This window comes from Oenanthe melanoleuca, chromosome 23 (assembly GCF_029582105.1).
Source record: "Oenanthe melanoleuca isolate GR-GAL-2019-014 chromosome 23, OMel1.0, whole genome shotgun sequence".
NCBI lineage: Eukaryota > Metazoa > Chordata > Aves > Passeriformes > Muscicapidae > Oenanthe > Oenanthe melanoleuca.
This window is the reverse complement of record NC_079356.1, coordinates 5,248,020-5,269,530: the sequence shown is the minus strand read 5'-3', so window position 1 is coordinate 5,269,530 and position 21,511 is coordinate 5,248,020. Positions and strand designations below refer to the sequence as shown.

Here is a 21,511-nt window from a genome sequence, read left to right as displayed (position 1 = left end):
ATCTCGCGAGATGCTGACATCAGCACTAGCTGCAGGGGCCAATATCTCGCGAGATCTCAGGTGCCCTGACGGGCCTGCCCTGTCTCGCCGCCATCCCTGAGGGCAGAACCGCCTCAGCCGTCGGGTGCGACCCCTCGGCTCCTTCCCGGCCTAACAGGGGTCTCTGGGCGGGAGGCAGGGCTCTGGAGAGGTCACAGAATCCCAGAGGAGTTGGGGGTGGAAGGGACCTCTGGAGATCGTCCAGTGCCACCCCCTGCCCAGCAGGGTCACCTGGAGCAGGTGACACAGGAGCAGCTCCAGGTGGGTTTGGGGTGTCCCCACAGAGGGAGTCTCCAGCTGTTCCAGGGCTCTGCCACCCTCATGGAAACAAGTTCTGCCTCATGTTGTGGTTTATTTAATGGCCATTGCTCCTCGTCCCGTCCCTGAACAGAGTCTGGCACCATCCTCTGACACCCCTTTGGGGATATTTTATGGATTTATTGGATCACCTCTCACCTGTTCCTTCTCCAGACTGACCAGGCCCAGCTCCCAAAGTCCTCCTCTCATGAGGGCGATGCTCCAAACCCCAAATCGTCTTTGTGACCCCTGCTAGACCCCCTCCAGCATCTCCTTGTCTTTCTTGTCTTGAGGACAAGTCATGAGCTCTCCACCCCATCCCACTCAGGACAAACTGGTGTGACTGGTGTAGGTCACTGATCTGTATGGCTCCTTCTGGGCTGAATTACAGATGCCTTTTTGGAAAATAAATTGGTTATGAGACTCAGAAAATAAAACTCATGGGAAATTATCATATTTTATCTGCTTAAACTTGTAATGATCTGAGTTTTGCAAGTTTGTCCCGAACCTGGGACAGTGCTTGACTGCTCAAGAGCCCTGGTACCGTGGATGAGGGAATTTAATAAAGTTAGCAGCTAAAGCTGGAATTGCTTTGTGGTTTTGTTGAGAAACACGAGATAGAACCCGTGGGACGGCAGGAGGACACTAGGTGGAGCTCCGTGCTCCCTGCTGGGATGAGGAGGATGGAAGTAAGGGAGAAAAGCTGAGTTTTGGGGTCAGGACTTAGCCAGCAGCAAAAAATTAAACATTTTACCAGAGTGTCTGGATCAGTGAAATTCCAGCTGGGGGATCCAACCCGCTGAAGATCTGTAGAACTTTTAGGAGGAAAAAAACAACCATTGATTCTTGCAAGGCAGGGCCAGCTAAAGGGGAGCATTCCCAAAATCTGTTTGGAAGTGGAACCTGGGGGCCAAATCAGGGCAGGGAGAGCGTGGGATTGTTCCTGGAAAGCTCAAATCCACAGCAAATGGCACAGAACAGGGATTTTTGCTTTTTGAGAAGGTGGTTTTGCTTGCTCAGCATGAGCTCTGCCAGGAGGGGCTCTGGGGCCTCCCAGGAGGTGCCAGTGTGAGGCAAATTTTACTGGTATTTGAATTTTTCATCTGGAGCAGTGCTGGTGTGGTCACAGCAGCCAGATCTGCTGCCAGTAATAGTAATTCTGGGAAACTGGAACTGCTTGCAGTAGTTCTGCTTATTCTGCTTGTGAACTTCACTGGCTTGAAATGAAGCAAATGGAAAGTAAACAAAATTTGCTAGAAGTAGGTCTGGCTAGGGATGTTCAAAACCACAACAGTAAGATGGGCTTATCTTCCCTAAAAACTTCATTTTGATCCCATGGAACTGCTCAGAGAACATCAACCTTTATATTTTTTTGGAAAGAAATTAGATGTGCATCTGCTGTCCCTTCTGAATTGTTAAATCAATTCTCCCTGCCACGAAAAATAAGGTAGAGAACCAGGACAAGAGAAATATTTACAAGGAGATTCAGAAACTTCACAAACAGCTGTCTCAATATTTGGTTTGGAATCCAAACCATGTTCCAGTTTCAGAAAAAAAAAAAAAGAATATTGCAAAGTAATTGAATTTAGTTTCTGTACAATTAAAAATTACCAGTTAGTTAAACTGACCTGCCCAAGAGATCCAGGCTTATTGAAAAAAATATGAAATACAAAATCTCAGACAATCTGGCAGTCAGTGTCTGACAATGCTGCTCTGTGCTCCCACCCCGTGGGCTGTGAGTGTCCCTGGGAATTCCTTTGTGCCTCTGCTGCACACCCACAGCCCTCACACTCAAAAACAACCTCACTGTGGGTTGGCTTGGAGAATAAAAAACTGCTAAAAATAGTTGGGCTGCACCAGAGAACAAAACCTTGCAGGGTGAGTGGTACATAGGGCTGCACAGAGCCTCCCTTACTTTATCCAAGCTGGTTTTTTCTATTTCCATAGTTATTTTTTTCAGGTAAAGAGCTCAGATTTTGTGTAAGACATAGCATGAACCTGAATTGAGAGTGAAACCCCTCAGACACCGAGTCCCTTTGGAAATGGAGTTACAGAGTTTATAGAAATAGCTTAAAAATACCTGAAAATAAGAAGTAACTTTTTTTTTTCCCCTCAGCCTGTACATACATGGCATTAGAAACATGAAATACGAGTAAAGATAAATACAATTTTGACATCTCCTATACTACCCATCAAGTATAAAATAAACCACAAACCTCTTCCATGTAACTTGTAACAAACTCAGGTCCAACCTGAGTTTGGGGCACATCCAGACTTTTCCTCCTGTTTATCAGCAGAACAGAAAAGGTTCAAAGTCTCTGAGGAAGCAAAAGTTCCACAAAACCTGGGCATCTTCTCTTGGTTTATCCAGACCCACAAGAGGCCTTGTTGTCATCCTGTTGATTCCTAGAGCTCCACCTGTTCTTTCAGCCATAGGAAAAGTGTGCAGATCTCTGGTTTTCCCTCCCAAAGAAGAAACCAGGATTTGTGTCAGTTCACAGAGAGAGCAGCAGCTCTGAGGAGCTCCAGGTCCGTGGGATAACAATTCCATCTCTTCTCTGCAGGGAGGCTGAGTTCCTGGCTACCTGCTCTGCAGGTGGATGTCCACGGGGATGAAGGTGACCGAGGGCTGCTGGGCCAGGCTGTGGCTGTGGTGCCCCACAGGAGGTGGCACTGCCAGCTTGGAGGCTTTGGGCTCCAGCTCCCGCCGCACGCGCATGCGCCTGCCGAAGGGAGAAGGGAATTGCACCTGGGCTGCTCTCTCCTCTCCCAGGTAAGTTCTGGGGAGGTTCCCACACAGCCCAGTCAAACCAAGCCAGGATTTCACCCCAAAGATACCAAAAGTCCTCACAGAGCTTGTGAGCTCTAAGTGAGGAATCCAGGCCCCCATCTGGCAGCCTTGGTGCACGCTCAGACCTTCCCTGCATCACCAGGGATTCCTAAAAACAGCTCCCACCATGCAGCCTCCATCAAGGAGCCCTTTGTGCTTCCTGTGATCCAATCACAGAGCACTGACAGATTCAGTACTGTAATCAGCACTTTAGTGCTTAGATTCTCCTGGAAACTTTCAGCAACAAACCCTGAAATGCTCTGTTAGCTGAAGGCAGGGACTTTGGTTCATCCTGGTTTCACTTGGTGACTGCAGGACTTGGCCACATACCTGTTGTAAGTTTTCAGGATGAGCAGAACCACTGTGAAAATAATAATCACCCCCACCACAATGGCAGCAATTATTGCTCCAGAACCTGGGAGAGAAGCAGGAAGGGAAAAAAAGCCATATTTACAAAGTTGTCACTGTAGTGTTTGAAGTTTGATAAGTTCAAAGTCCACTTAAAACCAAAAAAAAAGCTACCACCCCACTCCTTTCCTTACTTTGATAGAGAATTTGTTCTTGAGACTTTGTGGTCACATTGACTGAGAGCTGAGTGTTATTGGTCAGTGGCGTGGCTGTCGTCATCTTGAGTTGGCTGCAGAGGGGAAAAAGAGGAGTGAACTCCTAAAATATTAACCCAGATTTCACAGTGCTAATTAGGCAGATGCCCCCAAAGGCTCAGAACCTGCCAGGCTCTCTGCTGAACTGGGGTTCTTCATATTTTCATTGTGGTGGAAACCTGGCCCTGCTGAATGGAAATTGGATATTGGTGTGATGGAAGTTTTGGTACATTCTTGAGCAATTTGCCTCAAAATATACCCTGATCAGTGTTAATAGGATAAAGTAAATATAAACACAATAATGTATTTTAAATGCCTAGGAATTTTAGATTATCACCTCTGGTTGAGATTCAGATCACTGAGCAAATGAGTGTGAAGGATTCTGCACCCAGAATTCAGCAATGTCTTGAGGGAAGGGAAAAACTCATCACAGAAAGATTTAAAAACTCCATTGTAAAATAGAATTTAAAGGAGCTTCATTCATCTAACATGGAGAAGAAAAACCATTTAACCCCTTCCTCTGGAGCTCCAAAAGTGCCAGGACAAACACCAGCCCCTGACCAGGGATATTGCAACGTGGCTGTGGCAGGAGGTTGTGAGTTCAGCCCAGTGTCAGCTCAGGTCTGTTATTGGAAGTGGATGAACTTCCAAGGGCACAGCTGAAAACATGCCTGTGTTTTGGTGGGTGAAACTGTGGATCTGGAAAGAGCAGCTGGGATGTTTGCTGGTTTTATAAGGGTTTTCCAAGTGTCCCTGGAAACCCGAGGCATTAAAGGGCTCCTTCAGCCTGAGAGGGGTGTGAGCAGCACTTCAAAGAGCCCTCTGGAAGCAGCTCAGCTCCCAGTCCCTGAGCTGAGACACTGAACTGCCCCTTGAAAAGTGAATTATCCTTCAGCACTTGATATGGAATTGAGTTTCCCACTTCAGATGCTGCCCAGTACAACCAGGCAAGGCTCTGGTGCTCCACTGGGATATTGTGTGGCCTGGTAACTTTAATTTTACACAACACTAGATAAACAATAGCCAGAAATAATTCAGTGGAAATCAGTTGGTAATAAAAATTAATACCAATTAAAAACCTGCAGAGCAGGTCAGTGGGGAATGAGAGGGATCAGGAGGCAGCAGGGAGGGAAGGGGTTGGTGTCTGAATGGGATGCAAGATCAGAACTGCAAGGGCCACTCTTCAAATACTTCAATCCCCTCAAGTTAAAAGTTTGGTCTTCTTCTTTTAATCTAAAAACCAAACTAATTTTGCCCCAAGCCTGTAACTGGGTCATTCTCCTGAGAGTGAATGATTCCTTTGTTTAGCCAAGGCCAAGTTAATTCAGCAGCATGAGCATCAGCTGGAATATTTTGTGTTTAGACTCTGTCCAGCCCTATTGTCCAGCACAGGGTTCATACACACCTCAGAGGAACCTGGGGGGCACCAGGGCTCAGGGACAGCTGTTCCTGTCTCCCCACTCATCCTCCCACGTGGATGAAGGTTTTACCAGTGACAGCAGAGGCTCAAGAGACTCTTCATGAAAATCTGATCACATGTTCTGACAGAAAAAGCCACATCCTGCTCTCACCTTGTGGCTCCTGACAGGGCAGTGCAAATGCTGGACCTACAGAAGCCTTTTTTCCTCCTCTGGCTACCAAAATAAAAACTCCAAATAAATAAGGCTGAATATTTTAGTATTAAGCCATGAAATATTCATCCTTCCTACCTTCCCTCTGGGTCAAACCACCTTGGGAATGAGGAGCTGTTTGTGCATGAGTCACCCAGAGCTAAAGAATTTTTTTTGTTGTAGTGAAACTGCCTGTTTACAAAAGGGATTAATTTATCCAGCAGGCTGCACCAATCTGGGGTGCAGTTTGAAAACTGCATCAGGTTGGGGTTTTTCTGTTTTGTGGAGCAAGTCAAGAGGTGCAAGGCCTGTGTCTGCAGCAGGGTGGAGGGTGCCAGTCCTGCTCTTACCTGGAGTCCCAGCTCCATTCCTGCCCTGTGAATCAGCACGTTTCACCTGACCAAGCCTCTGCTGCAAGACAGACCCAGCAAAGCCCAGAAAAAAATCCATGGGAACCTGAATTTTCAGCCTGGATCCTACTCTGTTCAGAAAACCGTTTGGAAAATCAGGAGTGCTGGATAAAAGCCATGCAGCAGGGGAGAAGAAGTGGACTTTGATACAGTAATCACAGACATTCTTTGTCCATGACACAGGGCTGCACTTCCCCCTGTGCACACACACCTGCCTGGGCTCTCAGAGCCTCTCATTCACCCTCACTCTCCACACTGCTGGTTATTTTTGCATGCCCACGTTATGAAGCTGGAAATGTTTCCACAAAGTTCAGCTTTGGGCACGTTTCCATTTCAAACACCTTGGCAAATACAGGGGTGGGTTGTTGTGGCAAGTGGGAACAGTGCCCCCCTTTCTAAAGCCTCCCTGCTGCCCCTGCCCTGCTGGATGGCAGCTCAGGGGCCCTGCTGGGCTGAGCTGGGCTTGTTTGTGGGGAGATGGGATCAGAGCTCACCTGTCAGCAGCACCTGGCAACTCCAGCAGAGGGGCCACAGGGAGCACAGGGCTTTGTTTGAGGGTTTGTCCAGGATGGCTGGACTTGGAGAGGCAGCTCCCTACCAGGGAAGGCTGGTGCTGGTTAGGAGGGCACAGATTCACTGCTTTCACCTGGGGAAAGGTGGGGTTTGTGTGCAGCTGGGTTGTTCCTGCCCTCACCTTCCCAGCACCCCGGGAACACCGCCAGGGATGGAGGCAAGCTGTGATTTCAGGGAGCAATAGAAACACAACGTCCTTCATGAGAGCTGAACGTGCCTGGGTTTACCTTGAGAGGCTCCAAAGAGGGAGGAAGGAGGGAAGAAAAGGCCAAGTTCAAAGTGGCCTGGGGCAAACAACTCTCCCTGTGAGAGCCTGAATGTCCCCATGTCAGGGCAGCACCTTTACATAAGCATTTTCAGCATTTTCTCAGGTTCTGGCATGAGCTGCCCAGGCTGAATGCTGGTAAAACACCCATTAAAAGCAGTTCATTGCCTTGGCAGCTCTGGGCAGGAGCAGCACCAACTAAAATCTCAGTAATTCTACCTGGTTTGGATGGTGAGAGGCACCAAAACCCCTCAGCTCCCACAGGTGACAATAGGTGACAGCAGGATGCCCAAAAGGAGCACCCTCATTTCTAAAGCCATGCCTGGGAATATTGGTAGACTTTTGTCACTGACTTGCCCAGGAGCAATGTCTAAACCACACTGTGAACTGCACATTGCCCAATTCTAATTTTTTTTTTTGCCTTAAAATTCTGGGCCACACACACTTCTCCTCCCCCTCTGTGAATGCAGTTATTCATGGGAACGACAGGAACTCCACCACGTTCAGATCCTAAAACCACTCCAGACCCTTCAGGGATATGCAGGATATGGAAGAAAATAAGCCAGAGGTATTTTCCCACTGGTTCCAGGCCAGGATCTAAGGCACACTGGGATCAGAAGACTTGCTTAGACACTTGGGAAATATCCAACAGAACCAGGATTTGGAGTTAAAATGGAAAAAACCCCAAGCACCACCACAGTGCTGGAGCTTGCCTGTGCAGCTTGTTGAGTGTCTGGGGCACCTTCCCCTCTGCAGAGCCCTGCAGGCACACACAGCAGCTGGCACCTCACCCTTGCAGCCTGTTCTCCAGCAGAACCCTTGGCATACCCTCAGTGCCCCAAACTGGCACCCACGGAGGGACAATAACTCTGTCACACCCTGAAGTCACCGGTCTCTGCTCTGCCTTTGTCTCCTGGTTTGTAATCACTACCTCAAGCCCTCCTGCCCACCCAGCACAATGCATCCCATCAGGGAAAGCTGTTTACAAAAAGCTACGCTTCCTTTAGCAAGGACTTCCTGGGGCACTGAATACATTAATTACCAGGAAAAACCAAAAATCTCCATTCAAACCTGTCAGCAGCAGCAGTGTGTTCCCAAATAATGCAAGCAGTGTAGTTTTGTTCTGTGCTGGAGACACTCAGTGAACTGTAACACAATGCTCTGAGCTTTCGAGTTCTTTTCCTGTTAAATATTACACTGCCAGCTCTTTCCAGCACGCTGCTTAACAGATTGGGAAAAAGAATATACAACAAAGAAAACCCTCAAAACCACAAACAAATAACCACACCAAACCCATATTTATAGTGCCGGGGTTGAATAAGTCAGACAAGAGTTTGAGCGTCCCCAGTGATGAAAGGAGAGCGCCGGCGATGCAATGAGCTTTCAACAGCCGCGGAGGAAACCGCGCCACAACAGTGCCAGTCCCAGTCCCGTCCCTTACGGGCTCCCAGTTCATGGAACTGCTGCTCAAGCACCAGTTGAATAGAAAAACGTGCGAGGACATCTGCTCTCTCTTTCTGGTTTAGAGGTACCGATAAGAACTCGCGTTTCCCGTGGTACATCCACAGTGCCTCGCACACACGCCCGGAGTAACCGCGCTGCAAGAACTGCGTTCACCGGCGGAAAGGAACAGAGCTTTGGGGCAGAAAGAACAGACATTTGGGGGAGAAAGAACAAAGCTTTGGGACAGAAAGAACAGACATTTGGGTGGAAAAGAACAGACATTTGAGGGAGAAAGAAACAGAGCTTCGGGGGAGAAAGGAAGAGATATTTGGAGCAAAAAGTAACAGAGCTTTGGGGGAGAAAGAAGAGAGCTTTAGGGCAGAAAGAATAGATATTTGAGGAGAAAGGAGAAGAGATTTTGGGGGAGAAAGGAGCAGAGCTTTAGGGCAGAAGGGCTACAATTATCCCCATTCAGGAGCGGTTCCTACAGCCGGTGCTACTCACGGAGGATGCTGCGGGCTCGGGGCTCCGGCTCCCTCCGCCCGCCGGGGCTGCCCCTTCCCCAGCCCGGCACAGCCCAGCGCAGCCCCGCCGGTGCCGCGGGAGCCGCTGCGGCCGCAGCCCCGGCACAGCCCCAGCACAGCCCCGGCACAGCCCCGCCGCCGCAGGTGCCTCCCGGGGCCGCCCAGCCCGGCCCTGCCCCCGGCGCCGCCTCCCCGGGCCCTGCGCGGTTGCGGGGGTGGGGGAGGCTGGGATGGCCCCCGGTCCGACAGCGACAGTTCCCAAGGTTGGGAACAGCCCGGGTTCCCAAAGGTTTCCCAGGCACTTCGGGGGAAGGATCCCAAGCACGTCCAGCCCAAAGACGGAACAAGTGGTTTTGTCCACTCATCAGTGGAATCAAAAGGATCAAACCAGAAAGGAATCCTCGCCTTTATCCTGCAGAGAAGTGTGACCACAGTCCCTGTCTGGATTTTTCCTGTGGATGTCATACTTTAGAAAGGAATCTGTCCCCTGCCTAGATCTGATGCAGCTCCCATGGGAAACCAGAAAACCACAGAACAAGCCACAGCCTTCATTCAGGCTCCATTCGTGGTTTAGGGTGGTTGAGCTGCTGTGCAGGAGATGATTCCCCCATTCTCCATTTCAGCTTCACCCACCTCCCTTACTGTGCAACCTGAAACAGGACAAAACCTGCTCGTTACAGACTCCTGCCTCCACATGGAAGGCAGCAACAGGGGATCCTGGTGGTCCATAAACATTTGCAGTGGATTTCCTGGGAGCCCCAGAATCCAGCTGGGCTGAAAAATGAGGTCCTTCCTTACCTTGCAGATCTCCCTTTTCTCCTCCAGAAACATTTGAACATTTGTGCCCCTAACAGAGCTCATGCTTCTCCTTGGTGTCCACCATGGGCTGGTTTCCACACTGAACCCACAGAACACAACCATAGAGGCTTTTTCACCAGAGCCAATTCTTTAGTGATTTTTTTTTTTTTTTGGTACAGCTACAAAGACCCACATTAGTCACTTCCAGCTCAATCCCCCATGAAGCTCCTTTAAGCCCCAGACTGAAATCCCAGCAGGGATTACTCACCAAATATCTTTCCAGGAGAATAAATTTCAGTTGATTGGTTTCCTTACAATGACTGTCCCATCCTGCATAAACAAGCAGGAGCACGAGGCTCTCCTGAGAACAGGAGTGGTTTTCCAGCCACAAGCCTTCCCTGGGCTATATCTCTGGAGAGCAGAAGGGGCTTCTTTCAACAGTCAGCAACCAGAACTGGGAAGAGCTATGAATCTAAGTTAATAAAAGTAATTAATAACTCAATTTAAGTACTACAGGAAGGGAGGCACCAGCCCCTGTGACCAAATAAAAGCTAATGTCAGTTCTCTGTGACAGCAGATAGGGAGGGTGGGACTTTCCCAAGGGTTTGTTCCTCACCAGGTCTTAAATTTGGAGCTGGAGCCACACACCAGGTTTATACACTGTTAAATATATAAATACATTTGTGTAATGTATAAATTAATGTTTATACACTGTTACTGTAAAGCTCTGCTGCCAACAGCAGTGACCCAGTTTGCAGGCACCAACCCTGAGCTCATCCCATTAAAAGGGGAGCAAAGGAGACTTTGGGATGGTCCAGAAAAACCCTTATGAAGTCAGTGGACATCAGAGGACAAAGCAGAACTGTGAATTAACTCCAGGCTCACTGCAGCATTACCAACCCCCAGGAAGTGACACAGCCTTACAAGGTGAGGGGTTTCACTGCATTTGCCACAGTTTTGACTCCTGCTGAACACCAGCTGAGCTCCCAGCTCTGCTGGTTAATGTGCAGTGTGCCTGCACCTGGCAGGACAGAGCACAGCCTGGAGTGTCTCAGGGAGAACAAAAGAGAGAACAGATACACAGCAGATATCCAGACCAACTAAACCCTCATTATGCTCGAGTTTGGAGCTGCATTGTGAAATGAGGCCCTCGGTGATCTCCAGGCACCCTCAGCAATCATTACCAGACCCCCTGGGGGCTGAAGGGGGCTGAGGTGACCTGGCCCAGCAGGAGGGCCCAGCTCAGCCTGGCTGCCCTCCCAGTCCCTGCTCCTGTGCCTGTGATCCAGCACAGAGCCACGGAGGACAGGCCTTGGCTGTTTTTATGTTTTATGTAAGAGCAAACCAGAATGCACAATGTCCTTCCCACTGCCTCACCCCAGTCCTGCTGATGCTTGGAATATGTTCCCTTCACCAGGGGAATCAAACATTCCCTCTGCAGGCCTGAGCATGCCAAAGTGTTCCAGTACAGAGACCTGCTTCAGAGCAGGATTTTAACACATTAGGTAACATCTAAAATAAAGTGTTTTCTGCTTTCTGGGCCCTGCTCTTGTTTTATGGAGAATTCAGACCCTGTGAACCCTCCCTGGAGCTGTGAGTGATGGCAGGGACAGCCCTGTGTCACACTCACCCACATCTCAGGGTCACTATCTGCAGGAGGAGAAGTCTTTTACCTTGCTCTGCATTTTCTCCAAGGGGATGAAGCTTGGCTGGGGTCTCTTTCCAAACCAGGAATCTCTCCTACCAAGTTTTACACTGAGAGTGGGCAAATAAACAAAACCCAGTAAGATTCACAGACTAACCTTCTGCTCTGGGCTCAAAAATATCCCTAATCCAAACCCACATGAAAATGGGAATGAAACCTTTAAGGGAATAAATAAAACAATTGGAATTTTATGCACAAGGTCCTTCCAGAAGCAGTTCTGTGACAAGGCAGAATGAGGAGCTGCAATCCCAGGTTCTCAGTTATTATAAAACCAAAGCACTCCCATAACTCCAGAACACAAAGAAACACCACATTTCAGCTGCTGCTCAAGGGGAACCTCTGAAAGGAATTTATACAAAGTGCAAGCTCAGAAAGGGCTGAGTTGGTGCCTCTGTGCAAGCTTGCTGCTAAAAATAGCCTTCACCAGCAGGTCAGTGATTAGGAGAAGCAGGTTCTGGGGGGGGACAATGTGTGGAAGGAATAAAGCAAACTCCAGCTTTGTTTGCCAAGGCAGGTTGTCACCCTGGAGTGGAGCAGAATCACTTCTGCTATTGATCAATGGCTTCATTAAAGCTTTGGAGCCTCTTGTTTGGCTCCTCCTTCCCACCCAGAGTGGTCCATGCAAAGATCCCAAATCCCTCCCGTGGGCCCCTGGCCCCCAGCTCCAAGCACACAGAGTCCCCATCCCATCTGCCCATGAGAACATTCAAAAATGAAACACCCATTAAAAATCTCAACATCCACCTTGTCCAGCAGGAAACACAGCTCAAATCCCAAGTGTGAATGGCACTGCATTGTTTTATTTGAAGTGTCTTTACACAATGGAAAGTGCTGGAATGTTGTTCCACATTTTACACATTTATACATCAACACATCACACTCGATTCTCCTTATAAAACTGTTTCTGAAGGTTTTCTCCACTTACTCCTACTTACAGCAACTTCTACACTGGGGTAGAAAAGAAATAATTTAAAAAATAGAAACACCACAGAGAATCCAACCTGGACTTCTGGAATTTCAAAAATCCACAAGCCTGCTGGATAACACAGGTTTTTGTTGGGCTTTTTACCTTTGTTTTACTCCCATGGAACAGTGAGACAGTAAAGCTGGGCTTGGAGTGATTTCAATACCTGAAGAGATACATAAATACCCCACCTGTGATACATGGACAAACCCCATTTCCCTACCTTTTTACTCTGTCCTGTTCCTGCCTCTGCAGCAAGGACCTGCCTGCAGGATCCCATTTGAAGCTGGTGGCAGGAGGGATCCTGAGCAGGCACAACACAGAGTTGAAAAGCTCCACACCCATGAGAATCCCTGCCCATTCCTTTTCCCTGCTGTCAGTCAAGTGAGAACACTTCTGGAAGTTTAAGAAGCATGTCAGGTACAACTGAAACACTGAAATGAACCTGAAAAATCTGAATTTCAGAATGATTTCTACACAGGAACATCAGCAGCCTGGTTTGTTCACAAATCATTTTATCTTTTTAAATAGAAAAAAAGAAGAATCTGTCTAGACTAAAAAAGTTTGGCTATAAAATAGCATAAAAGCACAGGAGCAGGTGTTGTTATACCAAGGCATATTTTCCTCCTACTAAAACACTTAACACAAGATCACAAAATCAAAGATCTGTATTCTAGAGGATGCATCCTGGTCTCAGAAGCAGCAGGTGTTCTGTCAGACACACAGGAGGCCACACAGAAAAAGTCCTCACAAAAAACAGCAAACAAGGGCTGAAACTGCATAAAAACTGGCTAAGCCAGGCAACTGATTGTCTTTGAAAATACAAAACAGACTGGAGAAGTTAACAATTAACCCTTGGATGTTTTAGCTCCTGCCAGGACCTAACAGTCACTGGATTTATTCAGATGTGGAGGCTGTCCCAAGGACTGGAGAGGAATAAACATCCCCAGATTGTCAGAGAGGATCAGACACAACACACCCAACAGCTGGATCCGTGTTTCACTGCACCACTGTAATTAACTCCTCATTAGGTGTCAGTGCACCACCACAGACACCAGAGCAGGAGTGTTGGTGATAGACAGAGGTTCTTCCTCTGGTGTTCTCCCTGTAGTCACCAACCCCCCTGATTCAGCTCCTCCCTGTATTTGTACCTCATGTCAAACTACAAACACACACCTGGTGTTTCTGACTGAAGCAAAGGTTAACCCTCACCTCAGCTGGCAAGGAATCTGAGCACAGAGTGCATTTCACTTGTTTAACACAGGATTCACTGGAAGCTGTTGGACACATCAGCTTTTAGCTGCTGTACAAGGAACTTGCTGGAACCCACTCGTGACAGGAGGAGATTATTTCAGCACTTGGAACATCACACTGTACAACAGAGAGCAAAGGGCAACATCTTAAAAAACCAAAACACAGCCAGACTCCCTAATTGTCACTATTTCAAGTCAGGTGGATTTGCTACACTCAGGGGGGGACTAGTCCCTAAAATTAAAGTGCTTTCAGAGCATTGGCATCCAAAATCTTGAACATGACAGACAACTACAAGTCAGATCTGTAGTGACCTATAGCAGCAGCACAGACAGCAACACATGGAGGGGCCGGGTGCCTGGTTTGGTTCCAGGGAGCAGCTCAGCTCATTGTCCCCCCCACCTGCAGGGGGCACTCGAAGGCTTTGGAGTCACTCAGGAGGGCGGGCGGCGGCTCCGGGCGCCGCGTCTGCAGGATCTTCTGCCGGGGGTTCTTCACCTCCTCCTCCTCCTCTGTCTCGCTCTCACACACGTGCACAACCACGCTGGGGGTGGAGTCTGTGCCTGCGTGCAGCTCGTACTTCTCCCCTGAGAGCAGCCAGCAAGAGGCATGTTAAAAACACCCCCAGGAAAGGAATCAGCTCAAAAGCCCCTCAGTAACTTCAACAACACAAGGAAATAATCAATAATTCCCATCCCATCTTCAATGTGCTCAACCTCCCTTCTTCCCCAAACCTCTGAAATGCCCCTAAACAGTCCCTGTAGCAGTTACAGCACACTTTGAATACAATCAATTTTTAATTGACATTTAGAGGAAGGGAGGGATGTAAAAAGCTCCCAGGAAGACATCAGAACACAAGCAGCAAACACATTTCTAAGTGACATCATTTGTGCTGTGTATTTCTGTGACATTTGTAAATTAAAAGCTACAAAAGCATTTGAGCACATCAAACCTCCCCATTTCCTGCTTTTCACAGAAAGCAAACACCACATTTCCCAGGAAGGCTTAGAGAGAAGTTGATAATTAAACCTAAAAAGTCCATATTGGCATCCAGACATCCTGAATAGCTGGAGCTGCTCATCTGCAAGAGACTGAACTTCTCATTTCTCTGATTGTTCCTTAATCCTGAGGCTCTGAAAAAATTCAATATTTGGGTCTGATGGAGCCACTCCCTCACAGTCCAGTCCTGTTCTACACTTTCAATCAATTAAATAATTAAGTAAAGAAAGTGATGGATCATTTCATTCAAGTAAGAAACATCACATAAGAGACTCAGTTTCTTCTCACAGAAAAGGACAAGTTCATTAACTCCCCCAATAACCACTTTTGAAGGGAAGCACCAAACAAGAGCAGGTGAATGTCCCTACCTGGCCCCAGCTTGGAGACAGCACAGAGCAGGTCATAATTGATCAGAGGAGTTGCATCTTCACTCTGCTTCCACCCCACTGGGGGAGAGGCAGGGGGGGAAATCAGGAACTGTTTCACAGGTTGTGGAGGAAGGAGGTAGGACTTGTCCCCAATTTCACTGGACACCTGCACCTGCAGGCAAAGCAGGAGATACATAGCACAAATGAATTCCCTTTTTATTTGGTTTATTTCCCCACTAATGCCCATCTGTGCCCTGCACTTAATTCAGCCTAGCTTTAAAAAACAAAACAGGTTCAGCTCTTGGTACAACACCTCAGGGAACTGCTGCAGCTCAGAACTGTGCAGGGACACTGCAGAACACCACAGGGACAAAGCACCTCTTGGAGAATTTGGGACCCACTTACTTTGTTTCAGCCCCTCTGTGTGTCTGGGGGAAGGTGGTTTGGTCACTGCACAGAGACTCTCCCAGCCAATCTCAGCTCAAGATGAAAACCAAAACTGTGCCCTAAAATTTTGGCCCAGCTCAGTGTAGAACAATGAGGTGATTTCAGACATTTACCCCACATGAAGCTCATGGGCAAGGGAGGAATAAAGAAGCCAGGAGAGAGGCCCAAGGTCTCCCTGTCCCTCTGTACCTGTGCAAAGTAAAGCTTCAGCTTCTTCCCGCTGAACTCGGTCTCGTGCAGCTCTATCCGAGCTCGTGCTGCTGCCTCGGGGCTGCTGAAGTTTATCCTCACCCTCCTGAAGCTTTTGAACAGCTGGAACGTCACCTGCTCATCATAGACTGTGAAAAGTGCCTCAAACCTTTCCTGGAGACAAGCACAAACATTCTCCTGATGCTAAATGAACATTCTCACTCTGGGAAAAGACATCTTCCTTCACTCTGCTGTCCCAAATCCCAGCCATTCCCTGACTCACCTCAACCTGCAGGTTCCACACCTCCCTCCCTGTGCTAAACCCACGCTCAGGGCAGCACAGCTCTGGCTCGCTGCTTACACCTGAGTTCCAAGAGCAAACCCGTGTGAACCAGCCCAAAAACTCTGCATGCACAAAGTGCCACCTAGTGAGAGCTGCTCAGAGCTGCAGGTCTCCAAAATTACTGCTACCTGTACACGATTTTCATCAAGGATCTACAAAAACACTCTGCAAATCAGGTAATTTCTGCATTAGATAAAGTATTGATTATGTAAGGAAAATGTTAAATTTATCAGCATGAGTAAGATAATTAATACAAGATTTTTGTCTCTCCCACAGTAAACACAAAACCAGAAAAACTGAAAAAATATCCATGGTTTATTGAACATGAAATCTTATCCTCAAGTTCATTAAAGACTGGTAACTACATTGTCATGAAAATCAATTTCATGGTTCTGAAATACAATTAATAATTTTCAGTTATGAAATTCAATTAATTTGCCAGCTCTCTGATCCACAAGAGACCTCATTTACAGTTTTTTTTTCCCCACGTGTAAATGCAGCAGGAAATCTCCTGGTGTAGATTTTCATCCACTGTAAAAAGTCAGATTTAAATCCCTGGATGAGCAAGAAATCTCTCTGCAGTTTTATTTACTAAGTTCTGATAATAGTCTGTTATTCAGACATCAACATAAGCCAGTAGGCAGAAGAGGAATCTTCAATTTAAAACTCTTTCCAGGGACCACAGTTAATTTACCTGATTCCAACAGACTCTGATCTCTCCCAAAAATCTTGGTAATGCCTTTCCTCATTAAAAAAACAATGCCAGTCTCAGTTTAAACAGCACTGAAGAAACACTTCAGATGATGCCCATGTTGGCTTTAACACAAACAATGTTTTTTGCCCCATTTTCTCCAACCCACACAACATCAGAGTCTTTATTATAACACAAAACCTCTGCACAAAGCCAAATTTTGTACCTGACAAACAGAGAATTGCAATTGAGTGGCTCAACCCTGCAGTGAGAAGGGTGAGGATGTTCAGTCCTGCCATTCCCCTCCCAAAGGGAATATCTGAGAGTGAAACAAGATGTACTTGTACCCTGTCTGCATTCCTCACCTTCTGCTCTTTGAACTAAACTGGATAAAACACTTCCAGGTGCAATGTGAAAAGCCAAATTCTTTAATGAGTTAAAACCAAAAGGCTGCCTGGACACACCTGAGATGCAAGGACAATGTGTGAATTCTTTCATGTAATGGAACTCATTATTCCTGATGCTCTTAGAAGCAAAGGGAATTAAGATTTGACTGGATAAAATGCTAACAGGCCAGATAAATTTTACTTTACTTTACTTTTTACTTTGAGCCATTCTCAAGGTCTTCAAGTCAGAACACACATCCTGCAAATCTGTATCACTCTTGTAACAGGATCCTTGCCTTGAAATGAAACATTTAAATTGGCAGATTTTATTTTTTTTCTGTTTCAGATTTTATTTAAATCTACCTTTGGATGTTGTATCATGATGTTTGCATAAAGAGGAAAAACATAATAATCAGAAGAGCTTTTCATGTGAGCAGTATTATTCCCCATTAACAGTTTCCAAGGCCAGAGAAGTGTGGTATTATCTGCCTTGGGTAACTGCTCTGAGCTGGGTTGGGCTTTTCCCTCAGTTATAATGAATTAATACACTGAAAATCCAGACAAAACTATTCAGTGAACACTGAGCACAGCTCACAGCCCTCCCCCCTTACCTTCTCCTCCTGCACCTCGAACACGGCCTCGTGAACACTGCAAGCAAAGAGTGAGGTAGGCAAGTCACTGAAATCCATCATCTCTTCCAAATCCTCTTCATTTTCTCCAAAGATCATCTGCTCCTCCTCCTCCTGGTCGCTGCTGTACAGGTCTGACTGGCTGTCAGTCCAGGACTTCACGGAATCCCTGAGCATCCTTCCCCCCCAGCAGCTCCTGCTCAGGTGCCAGCTTCCAGCAGGGCCCTGCAGCCAAAAACCCAAACCCAAATGTGAGCACATCACATCTTCCTGCTGCCACTGCTACAGGCAAATCATGTCACAGAGAACAGGAATCAACATGGGATTTGTTCTGTGCCCCACGAATCAGCAGGATGGAGGGAGGACTCTGCTGTTCCTTCAAAAGGGAGATAAAGTCTCCCCATGAAGAAACTGCAATTCCTCCTCCCTTTACTCTGACGGGAATCCAAAATGACAGCACTGTTCTAGAAGCTTTTCTCCAATTTCTTGTTTAATAATTAAAACCATTTCCTGGCTAATCAGAGCAGTCCTCTGGTATCTGAGAAAATAACTTTATTTCATCAATGAAAGCACATGGACAAAGTTAAATCATCTCTCCAAAGCTTCTCCAAGCCAACCAAAATCAAAGAGGACCAAAAAATGCAAAGAAGCAAGAGACTAAATAAAAAACATCACAAGGGAGAGTATGTTTTATACAGTAGAAAAGATTTTACAGGAACGGACCTTCTGCCACCCATCCCTGCAAAACTCCTGGGCTTATCACACTGCTGTGTGTTGAGAGAAAAACAGGTAACTGCACCAGATCTGGTCTGGAAAGAGTGATAATTTGTGACACAACACTAAAAAAAAGGTAGTAAACATATAATGATTAATTGAGAAAGATCTTAGTTGAATATTTGCCTAATGAGGGGGGATTAAGTGGGTTAATGGCAGTGACTGCCCCATCCCAAACCCATGAACACACCTGGGGATCTCAGTTCTGCTGCCCAGCACGGCAGGAAGGATGGAAATTTGGGAAAACAGGCAGCTGGTGGAAACCTCAGTTCTTGTGCTTGCTGATTCATGCAAGGAGGGAAGAGCAGAGGAATGAAAATGTGCCAAAATGGTGCAAACAAAAGGCACCATCTGGCTCTGAGGAGATGTGGGCTCACCCAAACAGCACCAGGACAGACACCCAGAGCCAGCCAAGCCCTGGGGGACTGAGAGCGAAATCCAGCCTGGCCTGCTTTGGATCCCACATTCCTGAGGGATCAAACACCCAACCCACAAACTGCTCCCAACTGCTGCTCTGCTGACAGCCCAAAGCACAGGGAGACCCCCAACAAGGAGACAGCAACACTGGCAAGAAAAAAGGAGTTTGGAAAGCAAACACAAATATTGAATGAATGGTGAATCAAACCTGGAGTGAGGAACTCACAGAGCAACTCGAGATTTGGTCAAGTTGAGGCTGAGCCTCACTGCAAAACAAAGTCAGGGCAGCAGAGACATGAAACCAAAGTGAGAGAACACTGGGCTACAGAAGCTACTGCAATTATATTGTATTTATTTCTTTTTTAAATTAAGATTTCATCATAGTTCTGTTCTTTTAAATAACAAACCTATGTGGTTAATTCTATTTTTTTCTCAGATAACTCATTTTTCATTACTTCACCCCAATCAATTCAAAACACCTGATTACTGAGCAAGACAAAAATCTCCAGCAGCCCCCTGACATCAGGATGAGACAGGCAAGACTCATGTATGAATATTAATTAAGAAGTACAGTGAGAAACAGCCCTGTGAGAAATGCAATTTTAACAGATTGGGTAGAACTATTTACTGTGCAATTATTAGAAAGCATCAAAATCAGGAAAAGAACACTCCAAACTTGACAGGTACAGGAATGTGATTATCAGTGCAACAGCCAAAGTGCTCTGCTTCAGGAAAAAGGGAATTTCTTCACTTACCTCCTTGGAAAGGTGAGATTCCTATTTATAAACTGTCTGATAGGAATGGAGATATGAAAATCTAAGTTATTTATTACGATCAGCTTATCCTCATCATAGTATTAACAGCAGTAAAATTATAAGTAATTTCACTGCAATACTCATTAGGAAACTATTAGATCATTCACTCCCTCACAGATTTCAGATTAAACAGCACAAATAAATGATCCCAAAGAACTAAAGCCTCTGGGATCAGACCTTTCACTAAGTCCTTTCTTCTGAGCATTAGCACCTGCTTATCATTTAAATACCAGCTGACAGGGAAATGCTTATAAACAAACTCCTCAACTTCACATAAGGTTAAAAATCATCTGAAATTAAAGCAAAGGAGCTTCTGCCATGGGGAGCTGGAGCTCTTCACCGGCACAGGCAGCACAGGGGAGTTTTCCTTGGCGGCTCGTTCAGAGTCTCACCCCACTGCCCAAGGAATGTCAGGACTGGCAATTTCCACAGAACAGTTCAATCTGCTCTGCTAGGGAGCAAACAGGAAAAATCCTTCCCTGGGAGGGAGGGCAGGGGCTGGGCTGGAATTGCCAGAGCAGCTGTGGCTGCCGCCGGATCCCTGGCAGTGCCCAAGGCCGGGCTGGAATTAGGGCTGGAGCAGCCTGGGGCAGTGCAAGGTGTCCCTGCCATGGCAGGGGCGGCACTGATGGGATTTAAACCTTCCCACCCGAACCATCGCACGGTTCCAAAGGCCGGGGCTGATCCCGCAGACCCCACGGATCTGCTCGGGCTCAGCGCGGCGGGACAAACCCGGGCCGGGGGCCGGAGCCGCGGCTGCGAACATCCAACAACTCAAACCCCAAACGCTCCATCCCTGCCCTGAAACAGGATGAAAACAACTTCCCCACCCGCACCCGCGGCACGGCCCGGGGCAGGCTCCGGCGGGGCCGCGGCTCAGCTCACCTGCGGACGGCTCTGCCTGAGGGGCGGCGGGGACGCGCACGGTCCGTGAGGGGCGGCGGGAGCGCGCGGTGTCCGTGAGGGGCGGCGGGAGCGCGCAGCGCCCGCGGGTCCCGGGGCGGGGCGGCGGCGGGAACGCGGCTGCGCGCGTGTCCCCCCCTCACGGGAGCTGAGGGAGCGTGTGAGGGGGGTCGGTGACCCGGATGGAGAGAGGGAAAGGAGGGGAGGAGAGAGGGAGGGAGGGAGAAAGGGAGACGAGGCGGGAGGAGGCGGGGGCTCTGCGCATGGCCCGGCCCCGCTGAGGGGTCGCGCTCCTGAGGGGCCGCGCGCTCCCGGCCCCGCCGCGTCCCCCGCGGTGCTTCAGGCGCCGTGAAAGCGCTCTGGGAACGCTTCGGGCCGTGTTTGTGTGGCACTGATCCAGCCCTGGAGAGGCGGCGGGAGCCGCAGGGTCCCTGTGGGAATGGCTGAGCTCAGAGCGATGAGAATTTATTTTCAAATGCTGCAAATAGCCCTCGGAGCAGCGTCCGGACGAGGGGTTGGCAGCTGCTGTGGAGGAAGGAGCTGTGGCTGCCCCCGGACCCCTGGCAGTGCCCAAGGCCAGGCTGGAGCAGCCTGGGACAGTGAAGGTGTCCCTGCCATGGCAGGGCTGGCACTGGAGGAGCTTGGAGCTCCCTTCCAACCCAAACCAGTCTGGGATTCCGTGATTCCTCCCTGGCATTAATCGGGACGGCTCTGCCGTCAGCCTCGGACAGCTGCCAGCTGGGAACAGTGACAGGTTGTGTCCTCGGAGTAAATCACAGCTTAATCCAGCCATGAGATGGTTTCAGACAGCACCATCTGAGCTGAGCATACATCAGTACCTGTGCACTTCTACCTCTAAAGAAAGCACAACCTCACATCCTTTCTTTGTTTTTTCACAAAAAAACCCACACAAAACTATTGCATTTCAGTGACACAAATATCGAGTGCAACAGCTTCATCCTCACTTGGAAAGACAGAAGAGAGCGTGGGTTTGTAATATAAGTAGTGAAATTTCTGCGGCTGAAATACTATCTTTTAAATTTCAGGAACAGAGAGAGAGGGAGGCTTCTCTACCAGGTGATTTGTCCACCTTCTCCTCGTAAGAAAACAGCCCGCAGATCTCACTTTAGGAAAGGTAAGCTCAGTCTCCCCTGTCCAGGTAAAGGGACTCTGCAGTGTAGATGCAGCGCAAATTCAGGTGGTAATGGGTCACTCTCCATCCTCAGCCCTCCCTTGCTG

General features: G+C 48.0%; 2 protein-coding genes and 1 long non-coding RNA gene across 6 annotated transcripts; 1 reads left to right on the top strand and 2 right to left on the bottom strand.

Annotated features, from left to right (window-relative positions):
- Window positions 1-70: 70 nt before the first annotated feature.
- LOC130262288 (uncharacterized) lies at window positions 71-6,101 on the top strand. The gene is made up of 3 exons (XR_008842089.1): window positions 71-300; window positions 2,901-3,109; window positions 5,600-6,101. It is a non-coding gene; the product is annotated as an uncharacterized LOC130262288 (long non-coding RNA).
- NCMAP (non-compact myelin associated protein) lies at window positions 2,368-10,004 on the bottom strand. 3 transcript variants are annotated; one of them, XM_056509297.1, is made up of 4 exons: window positions 9,660-10,004; window positions 3,709-3,803; window positions 3,497-3,581; window positions 2,368-3,059 (listed from the first exon to the last, which is right to left on the bottom strand). In XM_056509297.1, the coding sequence occupies exons 2-4, from the start codon at window positions 3,791-3,793 to the stop codon at window positions 2,918-2,920; spliced, it is 312 nt and encodes a 103-aa protein (XP_056365272.1). In that variant the 5' UTR covers window positions 3,794-3,803; window positions 9,660-10,004; the 3' UTR covers window positions 2,368-2,917. The 3 variants fall into 3 exon arrangements, with proteins under 3 accessions (XP_056365272.1, XP_056365270.1, XP_056365271.1); XM_056509295.1 differs by lacking the exon at window positions 9,660-10,004 and adding an exon at window positions 8,574-8,738; XM_056509296.1 differs by lacking the exon at window positions 9,660-10,004 and adding an exon at window positions 6,283-8,562.
- A 1,870-nt stretch (window positions 10,005-11,874) lies between these two features.
- RCAN3 (RCAN family member 3) lies at window positions 11,875-20,472 on the bottom strand. 2 transcript variants are annotated; one of them, XM_056508974.1, is made up of 6 exons: window positions 20,255-20,472; window positions 18,328-18,418; window positions 17,346-17,588; window positions 15,315-15,488; window positions 14,679-14,850; window positions 11,875-13,898 (listed from the first exon to the last, which is right to left on the bottom strand). In XM_056508974.1, the coding sequence occupies exons 3-6, from the start codon at window positions 17,538-17,540 to the stop codon at window positions 13,693-13,695; spliced, it is 747 nt and encodes a 248-aa protein (XP_056364949.1). In that variant the 5' UTR covers window positions 17,541-17,588; window positions 18,328-18,418; window positions 20,255-20,472; the 3' UTR covers window positions 11,875-13,692. The 2 variants fall into 2 exon arrangements, with proteins under 2 accessions (XP_056364949.1, XP_056364948.1); XM_056508973.1 differs by lacking the exon at window positions 18,328-18,418.
- Between the last annotated feature and the right edge of the window lie 1,039 nt (window positions 20,473-21,511).